This window comes from Lithobates pipiens, unplaced genomic scaffold, assembly GCF_037356315.1.
Source record: "Lithobates pipiens isolate NorthernLeopardFrog02 unplaced genomic scaffold, aLitPip1_a1.2 Scaffold_68, whole genome shotgun sequence".
In the NCBI taxonomy this organism is placed as follows: domain Eukaryota; kingdom Metazoa; phylum Chordata; class Amphibia; order Anura; family Ranidae; genus Lithobates; species Lithobates pipiens.
This window is the reverse complement of record NW_027507890.1, coordinates 1852501-1874268: the sequence shown is the minus strand read 5'-3', so window position 1 is coordinate 1874268 and position 21768 is coordinate 1852501. Positions and strand designations below refer to the sequence as shown.

The following is a 21768-nucleotide window of genomic DNA, read 5'->3' as shown; positions in this document are numbered from 1 at the left end:
AGTTTGAATACCATGACGAAGGAATAACAGCCAAGGACATGGCCACTCAACTCGCCTTCATGCGCCTTTTGGCTAACCAAGCCTCTCAGAACATCACCTACCACTGCAAGAACAGCATTGCCTACATGGATGAAGAGACTGGAAACCTGAAGAAGGCCGTCATCCTGCAAGGATCCAACGATGTTGAGCTGAGGGCAGAAGGCAACACCAGATTCACGTACAGCGTCCTCGAAGATGGTTGCACGGTAGGTCAAGGGGCAAAACAAAATTGGTCCACAATAATCAAAGTGGCTTATTAAAGTTTCAGTCCACTAGACCACAGTTAGTTGACATGTAGGCTGATGCCACGCTTCATCGTTTATTCACCTGGGCTGGTCAGGATTAGTGGCCATCCATGTACATTTACTAACCCCATGGATTGGTATCAAAACAAGCCTGCATCCCATGTTCTGTGACATAGGGGAATGCTTTCACTTCTACTTTGAGTGGTGCCATAAGCAATCAAACAGCCCACTGCTAGAGTCAGTTCTAGGCTTCTTATAGGCCTTGGATGCTCCAAGAGTAAGATTTTCTTCCTGTAATCCCCAGCTCTGTCCTGGTTCAACTGAAGGTTGTGGGTGGCCCTGTCTTTCTGTGCTCTAGCCCCTATTGCTACAATCTCTGTATTATAAATGAAAAAGTCCAGCATGGAGAGTAGGAGCCCATCATGATAGGTACAGCAGGTGAGCAGATCTAGGAACTCAAAGCAGACAATCTGATAGGTAGAAGACATAGGGGTTATTTACGAAAGGCAAATCCAATTTGCACTACAAGTGCACTTGGCAGTGCAGTCACTGTAGATCGGTGGGGGACATGCAAGGAAAATAAAAAAACATAATTTTAGCTTGCACATGACTGGATGATAAAATCAGCAGAGCTTCCCCTCATTTCAGATCTTCCCCTCAGATCTACAGCGACTGCACTTTCAGTGTAAAGTGGATTTGCCATTCGTAAATAACCCCCATTGTCACATGATTTAACTCTCTAGAACAGCCTTTCTCAAACTTTTCCACACAGAGGAACCTTTGAAAAATCTTTCTGGTCTCAGGGAACCCCTGCTACAAATTACTATATCTAAAACTCATAATACATTGGTGTGATGATCAGTGGGAAGAATGCTCCTTGCACATGTAATCATTGGGAAGAACTACCCCTTACAGATAGCTAAATGGATCAATGGTGTCAATGGGAGCTTATCTGAGAGGCAGAACTTGCTCATTGCTCAAGGAACTCCTAGCAACCTTTGGAGAAACCCTAAGGTTCGATTAAACCCTTTTTGCGAAAACCTGCTCTATAATCGAACAACGTTGTGGGTTGAGGGATCTAATTCAGAGATGCAAAAAGGAAAAAAGGGCAACAAAAACATTTTGGTTGAAAACTGTCATGAATTATGAATTAGTAATTCCTTTGTTATTGAAAAAAAAATGGCTCCCAGATGGAGTAAATGGCCCAAGTAAAATGACGGACCCATAACTGATTCGCTTTTTACCTTTTCCTTTCAGAAACATACCGGCGAATGGGGCAAAACAGTCATAGAGTACAGAACCAACAAGCCGTCACGCTTACCCATCCTAGACATTGCACCTTTGGACATTGGTGGTCATGATCAGGAAATTGGATTTGAAATTGGCCCAGTCTGTTTCAAATAACATGAACTATTACAGTCCAAAAAACTAACTTAAGAACCATCCTCTCTTTGCCCTGTTTTATTCGCAACAACAAAAGCTGACACATTCCATGTGTTTTTCCAACTGTCGATGTGATTCCACCTTGGGCAAAAGAGAAGGAACAATAAGGGAGCATCGTGCAATGCAATTTAATACAAGTCAACACAAAGTTGGAAGTCTTCCATGAGTTTAACATCACGTTTTGGAAAGAAAATAATTGTCAGCTTTTGTAACAAAAAATGAAAAACCCAAATAAAAAAACGTGAAAACTTGCACCATTTGTGGCCTTTTGAATATCTTTAATGGAGGAAGTTAAAAACCAACAACATCTGTAGGGTTTAAATAACTCAAAGTATCATCTGATTTCCAGCAAGTCAAAAATGGTGTTGAGTGAGCAATAAAATTGTGCAGAGGTGCTAATTAAGGTACTTGAACATATTCAATGGTGCTAATAAAGCTTAACATCCAACTTTTTTCATATCAAGTTGTATTGTGTTAATTGTCTGGGGTTGGTGGCAATTATTGGAAAAAGACCAAATGCTGTGCCCAGAAGCCAGTAAAACACTTGGAATGGCCAATCATTCTAAAATTCCGGTGTTCATTGTATTTCATGTTATCGGAAAACTCATCATCTTGACTGGGCTGAGGGAGGTTTTTTTTTTTTTTTTAAGTGTTTGTGTTTTGTATATGTGAGATGTTTTAATAAATTGTGAAAATTTTAAAAACTAGTCCAGTGCTCACAAACAATTCATTTTTGGATGGGTAAAAATTTAGTTTGTAGGTGTTTAGGGCCTTCTTAACCACTTTCAGACCGGACCATTTTGCTGGTAAATGACCAGAGGTCTTTTTACACTTTGGCACTGCGCTGCTTTAACTGGTAATTGCGCGGTCATGCAATGTTGTACCCAAACAAAATTTGCGTCCTTTTCTTCCCACAAATAGAGCTTTCTTTTGATGGTATTTGATTGCCTCTGCGATTTTTATTTTTTGCGATATAAACGTAAAAAGACCGCAAATTTTGAAAAAAAATGATATTTTCTACTTTTTGTTATTAGAAAAATCCAATAAACTCAATTTTAGTCATACATTTAGGCCAAAATGTATTCAGCCACATGTCTTTGGTAAAAAAAAAGTCAATAATTGTATATTTATTGGTTTGCGCAAAAGTTGTCACATCTACAAACTAAGGTACGTTTTCTGGAATTTACGCAGCTTTTAGTTTACGACTGCCTATCTCATTTCTTGAGGTGCTAAAATGGCAGGGCAGTACAAAACCCCCCCAAATGACCCCATTTTGGAAAGTAGACCCCCTAAGGAAATTGATAAGAGGCATGTTGAGCCCATTGAATATTTTATTTTTTTGCCTCAAGCGATTGAATAATGACAAAAAAAAAATTTTTTTTTTTTTTTTACACAAAGTTGTCACTAAATGATATATTGCTCACACATGCTATGGGCGTATGTGAAATGACACCCCAAAATAAATTCTGCTGCTTCTCCTGAGTACGGGGATACCACATATGTGGGACTTTTTGGGAGCCTAGCCGCGTACGGGGCCCCGAAAACCAAGCACCGCCTTCAGGCTTTCTAAGGGCGTACATTTTTGAGTTCACTTCTCACTACCTATTACAGTTTTGAAGGCCATAAAATGCCAAGATGGCACAAAACCCCCACAAATGACCCCATTTTAGAAAGTAGACACCCCAAGCTATTTGCTGAGAGGCATGTTGAGTTCATGGAATATTTTATATTTTGCCACAAGTTGCGGGAAAATTACAAACTTTTTTTTTTTTTTTTTTTTTTTCACAAAGTTGTCACTAAATGATATATTGCTCACACATGCCATGGGCATATGTGAAATGACACCCCAAAATAAATTCTGCTGCTTCTCCTGAGTACGGGGATACCACATATGTGGGACTTTTTGGGAGCCTAGCCGCGTACGGGGCCCCGAAAACCAAGCACCGCCTTCAGGCTTTCTAAGGGCGTAAATTTTTGAGTTCACTTCTCACTACCTATTACAGTTTTGAAGGCCATAAAATGCCAAGATGGCACAAAACCCCCACAAATGACCCCATTTTAGAAAGTAGACACCCCAAGCTATTTGCTGAGAGGCATGTTGAGTCCATGGAATATTTTATATTTTGCCACAAGTTGCGGGAAAATTACAAACTTTTTTTTTTTTTTTTTTTTTTTCACAAAGTTGTCACTAAATGATATATTGCTCACGCATGCCATGGGCATATGTGAAATGACACCCCAAAATAAATTCTGCTGCTTCTCCTGAGTACGGGGATACCACATATGTGGGACTTTTTGGGAGCCTAGCCGCGTACGGGGCCCCGAAAACCAAGCACCGCCTTCAGGCTTTCTAAGGGCAATACAGTTTTGAAGGCCATAAAATGCCAAGATGGCACAAACCCCCCCCAAATGACCCCATTTTGGAAAGTAGACACCCCTAAATTTAGGGGTACACTAGTGAGACTAGGTAATAAATGGCGGGTGCCCTGAAACTATAAAAAAAATAACTAACCAATCAGCGTCACCTGTAACAGTTATATGGTGATCACTGGTGAAAGGGTTAACTAGGGGGCAATCAGGGGGCTTTATGCGGTAGTATATGGGGGTCCCTGGCGCTATAAAAAGCTGCGGCGAACCTAAATACCTACCTGCCTAACTAGCGTCACCTGTGACACTAATACAGCGATCAGAAAAACGATCGCTTATTAGGCTGGGTTCACACTGGAGCGATGCGGGAACGCCACGAATGCGCGGCGGGTTCCCGCATCGCATGCCTCCCGGCGGCAGTTCACACTGCCCTATGCGAACTGCTGGGAGTGTCAGTGAAATGTTACTGACACCCCCAGATCAGTTCGCATATCGCAGTGCGATCTGCAAACTCGGATCGCATGGTGTGAACACCCATGCGATCCGATTCTGCTGCGGGCCAAAAAAAGGGTCCCGTGCGAATTTGCGGCGGGTGCGGCGGGTGTGGCGGGTGCGGCGAATGGCTGAACTCGAATCGCACAGAGATCGGATGTGATTTGCACTGCAGTGCGGTGCGAATCACATCCGTTCTCAAACCGCTGCAATGTGAACCCAGCCTTAGTGACACTGGCGACGGGGGGTGATCACGGGGTTAAACCTTTATTGGGGGGGTTAGGGGGGTACCTTAGAACTAAAGGGGGCTAACCCTAACTGCCCTAACAGTTATTAGTCACAAATGACACCCGCCGGGTGATCAGGGGGTTAAACCTTTATTAGGTAATAAATGGCGGGTGCCCTGAAACTATAAAAAAATAACTAACCAACCAGCGTCACCTGTAACAGTTATATGGTGATCACAGGTGAAAGGGTTAACTAGGGGGCAATCAGGGGGCTTTATGCGGTAGTATATGGGGGTCCCTGGCGCTATAAAAAGCTGCGGCGAACCTAAATACCTACCTGCCTAACTAGCGTCACCTGTGACACTAATACGGCGATCAGAAAAATGATCGCTTATTAGGCTGGGTTCACACTGGAGCGATGCGGAAACGCCACGAATGCGCGGCGGGTTCCCGCATCGCATGCCTCCCGGCGGCAGTTCACACTGCCCTATGCGAACTGCTGGGAGTGTCAGTGAAATGTTACTGACACCCCCAGATCAGTTCGCATATCGCAGTGCGATCTGCAAACTCGGATCGCATGGTGTGAACACCCATGCGATCCGATTCTGCTGCGGGCCAAAAAAAGGGTCCCGTGCGAATTTGCGGCGGGTGCGGCGGGTGTGGCGGGTGCGGCGGGTGCGGCGAATGGCTGAACTCGAATCGCACAGAGATCGGATGTGATTTGCACTGCAGTGCGGTGCGAATCACATTCGTTCTCATAAACCGCTGCAATGTGAACCCAGCCTTAGTGACACTGGCGACGGGGGGTGATCACGGGGTTAAACCTTTATTGGGGGGGTTAGGGGGGTACATTAGAACTAAAGGGGGCTAACTCTAACTGCCCTAACAGTTATTACAGTCACAAATGACACCAATGCAAAAAAAAAAAAAAAAAAAAAAAAAATGACATTGGTGTCATTGTGACTGGGGGGCAGGGGTAATTGGGGGGGTGATCGGGGGGTAAAGGGGGGGTGTGAGTGTGCCTGGCATGTTCTACTGTGTGTGGGATGTGTTGGTGCAACTTACTGATCCGCTCTCCTCCGTGTCGGAACGAAAAATACCGACACGGAGGAGAGAATACATCACTTCCTCTCCTGTGTTTACATTACAGGAGAGGAAGTGATGTCACCGTGGATTTCTATTCGTCGGGAGCGATCGCGAGGGGGTGGCCATGAATGAATGGCCGTCCCCTCGTCCGGGATCGCTCCCGTACGAATACCGACCGCCGCAGGCACCGGGCGGGGGCCCGATCGGGCCCCCGACCCGCGGGAGGCAAGGGACGTACATGTATGTCCTTATGCCTGCCCGTGCCATTGTACCGACGTACATCGGCGTGCGGCGGTCGGCAACTGGTTAAGTATATGAAAAGGAAACATTGTAGTTTTAGTTGTAGATAGCGTAGGAAAGGGTTAGACCCTCTGTCAAGTTCTCAATAAAAAAGATCTGCTCCTCTATTTTTCCTAGATGCAACTGTCACTGAACCAGACTACTGGTTGGAAGCTAAACGGTGGGGACCTTGAGTGGAGAGTGTGAACAAGATTTGCTTTTTGATTGCTGAAGATTGCTGGGTTGCATTTTTAGGTTATTTTTGGGGCTTTTTCTTGTAGCTTTTTAACACCTTTTTCTGTCACTTTTCAAACAGCTTTTTTTTCTTTGCTTCCTTCAGCCTACAAATTAAGGGGAGTGGTTAATTGGTCACAGGTGCTTGAGGCCTATATAACCTACTGTAGAACTTATTGTGAGCCTGCTCATCTTTGAGCTTGCTGGAACTTAGACCAAGTGGAACCGGACTAAGTGGTGAGTTAAAAAAACAGTTAGTGGAACTGGACTAAGTGGTGAGTTAAAACAAGAGGTTGTAACAGGGGTCAAGTGCCTGTGTAGGGTGAGTGTGTACCTGTGTATTCTAAGTACATGAGTATTCTTTGAGTAGCGTGTGTGGATTGTTAGTACTTGTGTATTGTGTGTGTGCACGTTGGTGAGCAAGTGCACGTTGGTCAGCGGGTGCACGTGGGTCTGTGAGTGCACGTGGGTCTGCGAGCGCACGTTGGTCAGTGAGTGCACGTTAATCTGTGATTGCACATTGGTAAGCGAGTGCATGTTGATCTGCTAGTGCAGATTGGTCAGCGAGTACTTGTTGGTCTGCAAGTGCACGTTGGTCAGCAAGTACCTGTGTATTGTCTTGTTGAGTATTAGTGTAAGGAAGCTAGTTGTTAGGTAATTTGGACAGGGTATAATCCCCAATCCTCATTAAATTATTAGGTAAGATGCCCGGTGGGTTTGGAGATGCGACTCAGTGTACATCTTGAGGCAAGTATGTGTTCCTTGATCATCCGATCAAGGGCGAATACTGCTGTGCAAAATATAAGCACATTGTTTCCCTGGAAGCTCAGGTTTTGAATCTGGCGAAGCAACTGTCAGCACTGAGAAGTCCCTCCATACTAAAGGAGAACCAGGGACATACACGGCAGGTGCCAGCATAGAAGTGGGTGGAGACAAAGAGGTGCAGGCACTAGGAAAGAGCAGATGGGTGACAGTCAGGAAGGGTGGAGGGGGAAGTGCCAGGGAGGCCGATCCATTCAAATAAGTACGCTCCATTGAGTGATATTGGTGAAACCAGTCAGGGATCAGCACTGCTGGAGCTGTGGGACTCTCCTAGCTCCCGGAGGAAGAACTCCTCCAGTAAGAGTGGGGGCGAAGCGAAGGGAAAGGAAAGACAGATTCTGGTGGTAGAGGGACTCAATTCTTAGAAGGCGAGAGCGGACAATCTGTAACAAAGACCTGAAGCACCAAACTGTATGTTGTCTATCGGGCGATCTGGGTCAGCACACCACAAATCTGGTGGACAGATTACAAGGAGGGGCTGGGGAAGACCCTGCTGTCATGGTGCACGTTGGCACCAATGACAAAGTCAGAGGAAGATTCAGTGTCCTGAAGACAATTTTATGGACTTGGGAGCTAAACTGAGGAAAAGGACCTCCAAGGTAGTATTCTCAGGAATACTACCAGTACATCGAGCCACACCAGAAAGTCAGTGGGAGATTAGGGAAGTAAACAAGTGGCTGAAGAGCTGGTGTAGTAGGAGGAGTTTGGGTTCCTGGAGGACTGGGACGACTTCTCAGTCGATAACCGGTACTATAGAAGGGACGGACTTCACCTAAATGAGGGTGCAGATCAGCTGGGAATAGGGATGGCCAAAAGTAAGAGGGGTTTTTTAACTAGCTGACGGGGGGTCAGCACAGAACATATTCCAGAGGGTAGTATTGGGGGCATTAGTGGTAAATTAGTGGTAGGTTGACTAAAGCACTTAAATCCAAGGTAAGTATAGTAATAAGTCCTAGTTGCAATCTCAGAACACCCAATAAGAGGATAGTATGCGGCCGGTCTAAATTATGTGGCATGTTCACCAATGCCAGGAGTCTGGCGGACAAGATGGGTGAACTAGAGATACTGTTGTACAAGGAGGATTTGGATTTGGTGGGAATTTCAGAGACCTGGTTCAACAGCTCTCATTATTGGCTGGCAATCATTCAAGGGTATACCCTTTATTGCAGGGATAGAGGATGGTAAAAAAGAGGGAGGGGTATGCCTATATATCAAGAATAATGTATAAGTGAATGTGAGAGATGACATCACTAAGGAAGCTAGGGAGGAGATGGAATCCTTATGGGTAGAGCTCCAAAGGGATGAAGCTAAGGGGAAAATATTACTTGGAATATATGCTATAGGCACCCTAATCTGAGGGAGGAGGGGGAGACGGATCTCCTATCACAAGTTGGATTAGCAGCAAGGAAAGGAGGTGTTATCATAATGGCGGGATTTTAATTTTCCAGACATAGACTGGGTGGAGGGAACCACGCATTCGCCTAAGGCTCGCCAGTTCCTAAATGTCTTGCAAGACAGTTTCATGGTTCAGATGGTAGACGCACAAACTAGAAATAAAGCGTAGGACTACTTTCAGACTTGGACATTGTGGGTGTCGGCGGTAAACCGGAGCTATACTTAGCACCACTTTACCATTGCTTTAGCCATGCTATTTGGCCGCTAGCGGGGCAGTTTTAACCCCTGTTAGCGGCAGAAAAAGAGTTAAAACCACTGGCAAAGCGGTGGGTTTGCGGTGCTGCCTCATTGTTTTCAATGGGAAGGGGCTCTTTAGGAGTGGTGAATACACCGCTCCTATAGCGCTGCTTTTTTGACTGTCCTGCAAGTGCACCGCTCCAGTGTGAAAGCCCTCAGGCTTTTACACTAGAGACACAGGAGAGGCGCTTTACAGGCACTATTTTTAGCGCTGTAGTGCCTGTAAAGTGCCTCAGTGTGAAAGTAACCTTACTGGATCTACTGATTACCAACAATACAGACCTGATCACAGATGTGGAAATATGGGGCAATTTAGGAAACAGTGATCGCAGGTCAATTGGCTTCAGTATAAATCACACAAATAGGAAACATAAGTGGAATACAAAGACACAGAATTTCAAAAGAACGTACTTCCCTAAACTACGAACCTTGTTAGAAGGCACGAATTGTGATAAAATCTTAAGAACAAAGAACGCAGAGGAGAGATGGGTTTGCTTTAAGAGCATATTAAATAAGGGCATTAGCCAATGCATCCCATAATAAATAATACATTTAAAAGAGCGAAAAAAAGTCCTGGATGACTTAACTCCAATGTAAAAGTGCATATAAAAGCAAAGGAGAAGGCATTTAAAAACACAAGGTTAAGGGATCATCATCAGCTTTCAGACTTTATAAAGAATGCAACAAGAAATGTAAGGGTGCAATTAGGACGAGTATAGGAAGTATGTAAACAGTAAAAAAGGAGGACAGACCATATAAAGAATGAGGAAGAACATCTGATTACAAAATATGGGGAGATGGCGAAGGTATTGAATTTATTATTTTCCTCAGGGGGGCTTCAATCAACCAATCCTTATGCCACATCACAGGAAGCACCTCCACGGTTAACAGAGGACAGAATTAAAATTAGACTTGGGAAACTTAAAGTGGAGGGCCACCCTGAAAAACAAAAATACATAAAAATTTGGGAAAAAAATCAGAAAAAAAAAATAATGATTTTTTTTTTTTAACATACCAGAAATGCCTGTTGCTAGGCACATCGTCCTAATCTGCCTCTTCCTCTTCCGCGGTGATCTTCGGTCTTCTCTCCTCCGTGTGGCGTCTTCTGGGTAATGGGTCGCGCTGTGCTCTGGGAACTGGGTGTCCCAGAACACAGCGCGCCCCATTCACAAAGCGCTGCACGACTCGCGCATGCGCAGTAGGAAACGGGCAGTGAAACCGCAAGGCTCCAGTGCCTGTTTCCCTTAGTTAAAATGGCAGCGCCGGGACCCGAGGGACGGGTCAGCCTCGGGCGGCCGACATCGCGGGAGCCCTGGACAGGTAAGTGTGCTTATTAAAAGTCAGCAGCTACAGTGTTTGCAGCTGCTGACTTTAAAAATAATGTTTTTTTTAAACTGGCTCTCCTCTTTAACATTAATAAATCACCAGGACCAGATGGCTTGCATCCGAGGGTATTTAGGGAACTCAGTCAAGTAATTGCCAGACCATTGTTCCTAATTTTTACTGACAGTCTACTGACTGGAAAGGTACCAGATGATTTGGGAAAAGCCAATGTAGCACCAATATTTAAAAAGGGCCCAAAATACATCCCTGGAAATTACAGACCAGTTAGCCTAACATCAATAGTATGCAAGCTCTTGGAGGGGATGATAAGGGACTATATACAAGATTTTAGTAATGAGAACATTATCATTAGCAGTAATCGGCATGGATTCATGGAGAATCGTTCTTGCCAAACCAATCTATTAACCTTCTATGAGGAGGTGAGTTGCCATCTAGATAAAGGAAGACCCATAGACATGGTGTATCTGTATCTGGATTTTGCAAAAGCATTTGACACAGTTGTCCATAAATGTTAACTGTACAAAATAAGGTCTGTTGGCATGGACCATAGGGTGAGTACATGGATTGAAAACTGGCTACAAGGGCAAGTTCATAGGGTGGTGATAAATGGGGAGTACTTGGAATGGTCAGGGGTGGGTAATGGGGTCCCCCGGGTTCTGTGCTGGGACCAATCCTATTTATTTTGTTCATAAATGATGTGGAGGATGGGGTAAACAGTATATGTGGACGATACTAAGCTAAGCAGGACAATAACTTCTCCGCAGGATGTGGAAACCTTGCAATTTGGGGGGTTATTTGTACTATCTTGACATTATAAGGGCCTCAATGAATGATTGATCAATTTTCAGATATATACTGTATACCATAGTTTGTGGATGCTATAACTTTCCTACAGACTAAATAATATACACTAATTGGGATTTTTTGTTTACCAAAGATATGTAGCAGAATACATTTTGGCCTAAATTTATAACGAAATTTGATTTTATTGGATATGTTTTATGACAGAAAGTACAACATATTGTGTTTGCAAAAAACCCAATACCACCAAAAGAAAAATGATAAAGAGGTAATTTGCATATGGGCTTAAAAAAAAAAAATAACTGTAAATGTTAACCGTATAGATTTATTTAACCACTTAAGCCCCGGACCGATTTGCAGCAAAAAAACGGGGCCCTTTTTTGCGATTCGGCACTGCGTCGCTTTAACTGACAATTGCGCGGTCGTGCAACGTGGCTCCCAAACAAAATTGATGTCCTTTTTTTCCCACAAAAAGAGCTTTCTTTTGGTGGTATTTGATCACCTCTGCGGTTTTTATTTTTTGTGCTATAAACAAAGAAAGAGAGACAATTTTGAAAAAAAACGCATTCTTTTTTACTTTTTGCTATAATAAATATCCCCCAAAAATATATTAAAAAAACATTTTTTTTCCTCAGTTTAGGCCGATACGTATTGTTCTACATATTTTTGGTAAAAAAAATTGCAATAAGCGATTATTGATTGGTTTACGCAAAAGTTATAGCGTTTACAAAATAGGGGATAGTTTTATGGCATTTTTATTAATAATTTTTTTTACTACTAATGGCAGCGATCAGCGTTTTTTATTGTGACTGCGACATTATGGCGGACACATCGGACATTTTTGACACATTTTTGGGACCATTGCCATTTATACAACAATCAGTGCTATACAAATGCTCTTATTTCTGTGTAAATGACACTGGCAGTGAAGGGGTTAACCAGGAGGTGGCAGTGTAGGGGTTAAGTGTGTCCTCGGGGCGTGTTGCTAACTGTGGGGGGCGTGGCTGTGTTTTAAAGATCACTGATCTCTGCTCCAATCACAGGGAGCAGAGATTAGTGTTACTTGTTGCTAGGCAGAACGGGGAGATGCTGTATACATCGACATCTCCCATTTCTTCCTCCCCATGAGACAATCGTGGGTATCCCTGTGGCGTTCGAGTCCGCGGGACCCGCGATCGGGCTCATGGAGGTCCCGATTGGCGCACACGTGATGGCACAGTGGCAAATTCAAAGGGACGTACATGTACGCCCATTTACCTGTCCGTGCCATTCTTTTTTTTTTTTGCATTGGTGTCATTTGTGACTGTAATAACTGTTAGGGCAGTTAGGGTTAGCCCCCTTTAGTTCTAGGGTACCCCCCTAACCCCCCCAATAAAGGTTTAACCCCCGTGATCACCCCCCGCCGCCAGTGTCACAAAGGCTGGGTTCACATTGCAGCGGTTTATGAGAACGGATGTGATTTTGCACCGCACTGCAGTGCAAATCACATCCAATCTCTGTGCGATTCGAGTTCAGCCATACAGATAGTATGGCTGAATTCGCATCGCACCCGCAGCAAACTCGCACGGGACCCTTTTTTTGGTCCGCAGCAGAATCGGATCGCATGGGTGTTCACACCATGCGATCCGATTCCTGTCCGAGTTTGCAGATCGCACTGCGATATGCAAACTGATCTGGGGGTGTCATTAACATTTCACTGACACTCCCAGCAGTTTGCATAGGGCAGTGTGATGCGGGAACCCGCCGCGGATTCGTGGCGTTCCCGCATCGCTCCAGTGTGAACCCAGCCTAATAAGCGATCGTTTTTCTGATCGCTGTATTAGTGTCACAGGTGACGCTAGTTAGGCAGGTAGGTATTTAGGTTCGCCGCAGCTTTTTACAGCGCCAGGGACCCCCATATACTACCGCATAAAGCCCCCTGATTGCCCCCTAGTTAACCCTTTCACCAGTGATCACCATATAACTGTTACAGGTGACGCTGGTTGGTTAGTTATTTTTTTATAGTTTCAGGGCACCCGCCATTTATTACCTAATAAAGGTTTAACCCCCTGATCACCCGGCGGGTGATATAAGTTTGAGGGTCAGATAAGGTCTGCGTCGCCCCAGGCAGCGTCAGGTTAGTGCCAGTACCGCCAACACCCACGCGCAAAGCATACACCTCCCTTAGTAATATAGTATCTGATCAAATATATTTAGGTTTCCCAAAACGCATTGTTAGCGGGATCAGCCCAGATACCTGCTAGCACCTGCGTTTAGCCCCTCCGCCAAGCCCAGCCCAGCCCACCCAAGTGCAGTATCGATCGATCACTGTCACTTACAAAACACAACACACATAACTGCAGCGTTCGCAGAGTCAGGCCTGATCCCTGCGATCGCTAACAGTTTTTTTTGTAGCGTTTTGATACAGTCGCTGACAGCCTAGGTGCTTTTTTACCTGTGAGTCTCACTAGTGTACCCCTAAATTTAGGGGTGTCTACTTTCCAAAATGGGGTCATTTGGGGGGGGGGGTTTGTGCCATCTTGGCATTTTATGGCCTTCAAAACTGTAATAGGTAGTGAGGAGTGAAGTCAAAAATTTACGCCCTTAGAAAGCCTGAAGGCGGTGCTTGGTTTTCGGGGCCCCGTACACGGCTAGGCTCCCAAAAAGTCCCACACATGTGGTATCCCCATACTCGGGAGAAGTAGCGGAATATATTTTGGGGTGCAATTCCACATATAACCATGGCATGTGTGAGCAATATATCATTTAGTGACAACTTTTTGTAAAAAAAAAATGTTTTTTAATTTTTTGTCATTATTCAATCCCTTGGGACAAAAAAAAAAATATTCAATGGTCTCAACATGGCCTTTGGGGTGTCATTTCACATATGCCCATGGCATGTGTGAGCAATATATCATTTAGTGACAACTTTGTGAAAAAAAAAAAAGTTTGTAATATTCCCGCAACTTGTGGAAAAATATAAAATATTGCATGGACTCAACATGCCTCTCAGCAAATAGCTTGGGGTGTCTACTTTCTAAAATGGGGTCATTTGTGGGGGTTTTGTGCCATCTTGGCATTTTATGGCCTTCAAAACTGTAATAGGTAGTGAGGAGTGAAGTCAAAAATTTACGCCCTTAGAAAGCCTGAAGGCGGTGCTTGGTTTTCGGGGCCCCGTACGCGGCTAGGCTCCCAAAAAGTCCCACATATGTGGTATCCCCGTACCCAGGAGAAGCAGCAGAATTTATTTTGGGGTGTCATTTCACATATGCCCATAGCATGTGTGAGCAATATATCATTTAGTGACAACTTTGGGAAAAAAATAAATAAATAAATAAAAGTTTGTAATTTTCCCGCAACTTGTGACAAAATATAAAATATTCCATGGACTTAACATGCCTCTCAGTAAATAGCTTGGGGTGTCTACTTTCTAAAATGGGGTAATTTGTGGGGGTTTTGTGCCATCTTGGCATTTTATGGCCTTCAAAACTGTAATAGGTAGTGAGGAGTGAAGTCAAAAATTTATGCCCTTAGAAAGCCTGAAGGCGGTGCTTGGTTTTCGGGGCCCCGTACGCGGCTAGGCTCCAAAAAAGTCCCACATATGTGGTATCCCCGTACTCAGGAAAAGCTGCAGGATTTATTTTGGGGTGTCATTTCACATATGCCCATAGCATGTGTGAGCAATATATCATTTAGTGACAACTTTGTGAAAAAAATTTAAAAATAAATAAAAGTTTGTAATTTTCCCGCAACTTGTGGCAAAATATAAAATATTCCATGGACTCAACATGCCTCTCAGCAAATAGCTTGGGGTGTCTACTTTCTAAAATGGGGTCATTTGTGGGTGTTTTGTGCCATCTTGGCATTTTATGGCCTTCAAAACTGTGATAGGTAGTGAGGAGTGAAATTACAAATGTATGCCCTTAGAAATCCTGAAGGCGGTGCTTGGATTTCGGGGCCCCGTACGCGGCTAGGCTTCCAAAAAGTCGACCACATGTGGTATCCCCGTACTCAGGAGAAGCAGCAGAATGTATTTTGGGGTACAATTCCACATATAACCATGGCATGTGTGAGCAATATATCATTTAGTGACAACTTTGTGTAAAAAAAAATAAAAATTTTTTTTTTCATTATTCAATCGCTTGAGGCAAAAAAATAAAATATTCAATGGGCTCAACATGCCTCTTATCAATTTCCTTAGGGTGTCTACTTTCCAAAATGGGGTCATTTGGGGGGGTTTTGTACTGCCCTGCCATTTTAGCACCTCAAGAAATGAGATAGGCAGTCATAAACTAAAAGCTGCGTAAATTCCAGAAAACGTACCTTAGTCTGTAGATGTGACAACTTTTGCGCAAACCAATAAATATACAGTTATTGACTTTTTTTTTTACCAAAGACATGTGGCTGAATACATTTTGGCCTAAATGTATGACTAAAATTGAGTTTATTGGATTTTTCTAATAACAAAAAGTAGAAAATATCATTTTTTTTCAAAATTTGCGGTCTTTTTACGTTTATATCGCAAAAAATAAAAATCGCAGAGTCAGTCAAATACCTTTAAAAGAAAGCTCTATTTGTGGGAAAAAAAGGACGCAAATTTTGTTTGGGTACAACATTGCATGACCGCGCAATTACCAGTTAAAGCAGCGCAGTGCCAAATTGTAAAAAGACCTCTGGTCATTGACCAGCAAAATGGTCCGGTCTGAAAGTGGTTAAACGGGGCAGATCTTCTGTGAATTTCCTACTTGAACTATGGAAATGGGGGCAAAAAAAAGGAAGATGTCAGTTTTTTAAACTGTAAATACTGCAACCATCTGCAAAATGTATAATAGTTAAAAAAAAAAAAAAAACACAAGTCTTTCTTGTTCAGCACCTAAACCCAGGACATATGTTGTAATGAAAATACTGACCTATGTCCACATATGCCTGACTTATCTTTCTCTAATAGTCATGTTTGTGATCAACATGTATAAATACATAAGTAGTCCATACAGTGAACTTGGTGTACAGTTATGCCCTGTACACACGGTGGGAAATTCTGACGGAAAATGTCCGATCGGATTATATTGTCAGAAAATCCGATCGTGTGTGGGCTCTATCGCACTTTTTCCATCAGAAATTGCGACGGAAAAAATTTGAGAGCAGGATCTAAAATTTTCCGACAAAAAAATCCGATCAGACTTTTTCCGATCGTTTGTAGAGAATTCCGATCAGACAAAGTGCCACGCATGCTCATATCAAATTACGAGACCAAAGCTATTGGCTACTAGCCTCTACGTAGTCCCGTCATACGTAAGGAACGTCACCTCGTTCCGAATGATCGGATATTGTCCAACCTCGACGGAAGGAAGGAAAAGGAGAAAACTGGAATTCCTGTACTGATGGATAACCGTCATACAGGATAGACCAGTGTTTTTTTTTTATTATGTTCTAAAGCTTAATAGAATAAGGATGGAAATGTGAGATGAAAGGGAGATGTTGAGTATTGGTGTATTTAGGTCTGTGGCAGAACAAATCATCTCGTTCCTTTTTAACAATTTTCTTAGGGTAACCTCGGTGTCTTAAAGTGGAGGGCTACCCTAAAATAAAAAATTTCATTAATATTCTTAATATATATATATATTTTATTTAACTTCCTGAAACAGCTGTTGCTAGGCAGTTTTCCTAATCTGCCTCTTCCGATTCCGAAGCGCTTCCTCCTCTTCGGCGAGCGACCCCGTTGCCTTCTGGGACATGTGAGTGTCCCAGAAAACAAGGGGGCCATTCACAAAGTGCCGCGCGACTCGTGCATGCGCAGTAGGAAATGGGCAATGAAGCCGCAAGGCTCCACGGCCTGTTTCTCTTCGTTTGGATGGAGGCGCCGGCACCCGAGCCGATGGACTGATCGGCCTCGGGCGGCCGACATCACGGGCTCGCTGGACAGGTAAGTGTCCTTATTAAAAGTCAGCAGCTACAGTGTTTGTAGCTGCTGACTTTTAAAAAAGGCAGCTGGAATGCCCCTTTAACCGCTTGCCGACCAGCCACCGTCATTATACGGCGGCAGGTCGTCACGTTCCCGCAAGCCATCGCCCATTAATCGGGGATATCAGTCACGCGCTCCACTGCAGGGGAGCCAATGCAGAACAGGGATGTGTGCGTGTCCCTAACCCTAACCCTGTTCTGTGAGGAGAGACAGATCGTGTGTTCCTACTAGCTAGTAACATTGATCGGTCTCCTCCTCTAGTCAGTCCCATCCCCCCTACAGTTAGAACGCAAATGAGGGAACACAGTTAACCCCTTGAACGCCCCCTAATGTTAACCCCTTCCCTGCCAGTGACATTTACACAGTAATCGGTGTATTTTTACAGCACTGATCGTTGTATAAATGTAAATTGTCCCAAAAATGTATAAAAAGTGTCCGAACTATCCGCCATAATGTCCCAGTCCTGATAAAAATGGCAGATCACTATTACTAGTAAAAAAAAAAAAAAAAATAATAATAATAAAAATGCCATCAATCTTTCTTTTGTAGACGCTATAACTTTTGCGCAAACCAATCAATATACGCTTATTGCGATTTTTTATTACCAAAAATATGTAGAAGAACACATATCGGCCTTAACCCGAGGGAAAAAAATGGGGATATTTATTATAGCAAAAAGTACAAAATATTGTGTTTTTTTCAAAATTGTCCCTCTTTTTGTTTATACACATTTGAAGGACTCCAAGTCGCCCGACCATATCGATAAATCTGTACCAACAGGTGGAGTTTTGAATAAACAAATTACAATGATAAATAAAAGCATTCCCTATCATGTCCATAAATGCATTGGCATATGGGGGGGGGGGGGGGGGGCAGCATATGAGCATACAGGGCATACAGTTGTGCTCATAAGTTTAGATACCCTGGCAGAATTATGAATTCTTGGCCATTTTTCAGAGAATATGAATGATAACATAAAAATTTTTCTTTCACTCATGGTTAGTGTTTTGCTGAAGCCATTTATTATCAAGCAACTGTGTTTCCTCTTTTCATATCATAATCACAACAGCAACAACCCAAATGATCCTGATCAAAAGTTTACACACCCTGGTGATTTTGGCCTGATAACATGCACACAAGTTGACAAAAAGGTGTTTGAATAGCTATTAAAGGTAACGATCCTCACCTGTGATCTGTTTGCTTGTAATTAGTGTGTGTATAAGAGTGCTTTCACACTGCCTGAGCATCGGCAATAAATTGGTGCTATTTTTAGCGCCGCTTTACCGTCATTTTAGCGGCGCTATTCAGGCACTAGCGGGGCGGTTTTAACCCCCGCTAACGGACGAAAAAGGGTTTAATCCACCTGCAAAACACTGCTCATACAAGGCTGCAAAAAAGCTGCTTGAAGGACTTTTTGTGATGCCCTGCCAGTGCAGCGCCCCAGTGTGAAAGCACTCTGGCTATCACACTGGGAATGCAGCTGAGGCTTTTTTCAAATGCTTTACAGGCGCTATGTTTAGTGCTAAAGTACCTGAAAAACGCCTCCATTGTGAAAGGGGTCTAAAAGGTCAATGCGTTTCTGGACTCCTGACAGACCCTTGCATCTTTCATCCAGTGTTGCACTGACATTTCTGGATTCTGAGTCATGGGGAAAGCAAAAGAATTATCAAAGGATCTGCGGGGAAAGTTAGTTGAACTGTATAAAACAGGAAAGGGATATAAAAAGATATCCAAGGAATTGAGAATGTCAATCAGCAACAGCTGTTTCAGGAAGTTAAATAAAATATATATATATTTTAAGAATATTAATGACATTTTTTATTTTAGGGTAGCCCTCCACTTTAAGACACCGAGGTTACCCTAACAAAATTGTTAAAAAGGAACGAGATGATTTGTTCTGCCACAGACCTAGATACACCAATACTCAACGTCTCCCTTTCATCTCACAATTCCATCCTTATTCTATTAAAGCGGTAGTAAACCCGCTGAATTTTTTTTCATATCTATAAGGGAAAAGGCATAATGAGCTAGTATGCGCCGCATACTATCTCATTATGAAATACTTACCTTAGAACGAAGCCCCGACATATTGCCTGATACATGCCGAGGGAGCTGACATGTTCCCTTGGCGTGTCTTCCGGATATCGCAGCTCCGGCGCTGTGAGTGGCCAGAGCAGCGATATCGTCACTCCCACGCATGCGCGTGGGAGATTTCTTTCCGGCAGGGTCCGGTGTCTGAAGGACTTCCAGCCGAGAAACCGCTGTGTGCATGCGCCGCTGCAGTCAGTGGCTCATTGCCATGGGAATATCTCCTAAACCATACAAGTTTAGGAGATTTTTTTGATTTTTTTTTTTTTTTCCTACAGGTAAGCCTTATTATAAGCTTATCTGTAGGTAAAAGCAAAAAAAATTGACTATACAACCGCTTTAAGCTTTAGAACATAATAAAAAATAAAAAAAACACTGGTCTATCCTGTATGACGGTTATCCATCAGTACAGGAATTCCAGTTTCCTCCTTTACCTTCCTTCTGTCGAGGTTGGACAATATATGACAGATGGGTTCAATCTGATCAATATCGTCCTCCCTCACCTTTTACATTGACACCCTCCATAAGGAGGGAAAGCCTTAAAAACGTAATTGCAAAAGAAGTTGGAAGTTCCCAAAGTGCCATATCAAAGCACATTAATAGAAAGTTATGTGGAAGGGAAAAGGGCGGAAGAAAAAGGTGCACAATCAGCAGGGATGAGCGCAGCCTGGAGAGGATTGTCAGGAAAAGACCATCCAAAAGTGTTGGGGACTTTCACAAGGAGTGGAGTGAGGCTGGAGTCAGCGCATCAAGAGCCACCACATGAAGACGGATCCTGGACATGGGCTTCAAATGTCGTCTTCTTCTTGTCAAGCCACTCCTGAACAACAAACGTCAGAAGCTTCTTACCTCGGCTAAAGAAAAACAGACCTGGTCTGTTGCTCAGTGGTCCAAAGTGCTCTTTTCTGCAAATTTTGCATCTCATTTGGAAACCAAGGACCCAGAGTATTGAGGAAGAATGGAGAGGCACACACTGCAAGATGATTGAAGTCCAGTGTGACGTTTCCACAGTCGGTGTTGATTTGGGGAGCCATGTCATCTGCTGGTGTTGGTCCACTGTGATAAGTCCAGGGTCAACACAGCCGTCTACCACTTTTGTGAGATACTGTATCTAGGAGTATAAAGAGAACATGTCATCGCTCTATACATGTATAGGAGTATAAAGGGGACCTGTTATAGCTCTATACATGTATATAGAGGACCTGTTATGGCTCTATACATGTATGTAGGAATATAAAAGGACCTGTCATGGCTCTATACATGTATGTAGGGGTGTAAAATTACCTGTCAGGGCTCAAAACATGTATTGTAGGTATACTCATGTTTGTGAGATACAGTATGTGTATATATATATATATATATATATATATATATATATATATCTATATCTATATATACACACACACACACACACACACCCAGGGGAGAGCTGGCAGCCTTAGGCCTGGGGGGCAAGTCCAGTTAAGCGGCCCATTGAACCACTGAATCATCTCACCATCACCAGTGCCAATCAGTGCGGCCTCACCAGTGCCCATCAGCGCACCCTCACCAGTGCCCATCAATTCAGTACATGGGAATTAGAGAGGAAAGCCACCGGATTAGAAACAGATTGTCCAATGGACACTGTTAGAAAAAGACCTCCCTCCGGGCCCCCATTAGGCTCTTGTTAAGTAGTATTTAAATGCAGAAGTTGTACTTTGTGCAAAATAAAGGGGCAGGGCCAGGGCTGGGTCACGGGCAGTGCCTGACAGGGGACCCTTGTTTTATTTGTTCCGGGGCCCTGGGTGTGGTCAGTCCACCCCTGGACAGCAGGGCTCGCCAGGGAGTCAGGACCCATGTGACTGGCTCGGGCTGCAAGATTGCTTTACCCCAAGACAGGAGCATCACACCCCAGGATCGGAGGAGGCCCTACAAGGACCTGCTGAGCTGGCACCGACCGCTGCCATTGCTGAGGTGAGAGACACCGACACCCGCAGCTGAACCCCACATCCCATCTACCCCCCCATACACCCTATTTACCTTATCCTAGGCCAGTGCCTACTCAGTAGTCTAAAAATAGCCCTCAACACTGTGGGTAATGCTGGGAGCTGGCCATGGCCTGTTGATCCTGCTGGGAGCTGGCCATGGCCAGCAGGACCCACAGGCCAGCGGAACGCACAGGCCATGGCCAGCAGGCTCCCTGTGGGTCAGTAGGTGTGTGGCTGGCTGACACAGTGCACCCTGCTGCAGGTGGCTGGCCTGGCTCCCTGTTGTTAGAAACTGTCCCCTCCAGGCCCCATTAGAAACTACAACAGAGTCTCATGGGACCTGGAGAGGGGGTCTCTCTCTAACAGTGTCTGTTAGAGAGAGATCCTGCTCCAAGACCCATTGGAGAATTCAAAGGAGTCTAATGGGACCTGGAGGGGGGTCTCTCTAACAGAGGCCCATTCAGTGTCCAGTATAGAATCTGTTAGAAAGAGTCCCCCCAGGTCCCATTAAAGACTGAATAGGAGTATAATGGGACCTGGAAAGGGCCTCTTTCTAACAGAGTGTACAGTGAACACCTTCATTCACTCTGGTCCTCATGGGACCCCCTTCTTTGCTATGACTCTCACCCCTGCCCCAACCTCTCACAAAGGAAAAATAAAATTGGCACTGTGTAGCGCTCCTCTTACCTTAACTATGGGTA

The 21768-nt window shown here is 44.0% G+C and overlaps 1 protein-coding gene across 1 annotated transcript in view; it reads left to right on the top strand.

Moving 5' to 3' along the window:
• The window catches only part of LOC143959267 (uncharacterized), a 51277-nt gene extending 49091 nt beyond the window's left edge, over positions 1–2186 (top strand). Inside the window, exons 50-51 of the mRNA XM_077467943.1 lie at positions 3–245; positions 1542–2186. Of these exons, the coding sequence (XP_077324069.1) occupies positions 3–245; positions 1542–1688 (390 nt within the window). The 3' untranslated portion in view covers positions 1689–2186. The remainder of the gene's footprint in view (positions 1–2; positions 246–1541) is intronic.
• The last annotated feature ends 19582 nt before the right edge of the window (positions 2187–21768 follow it).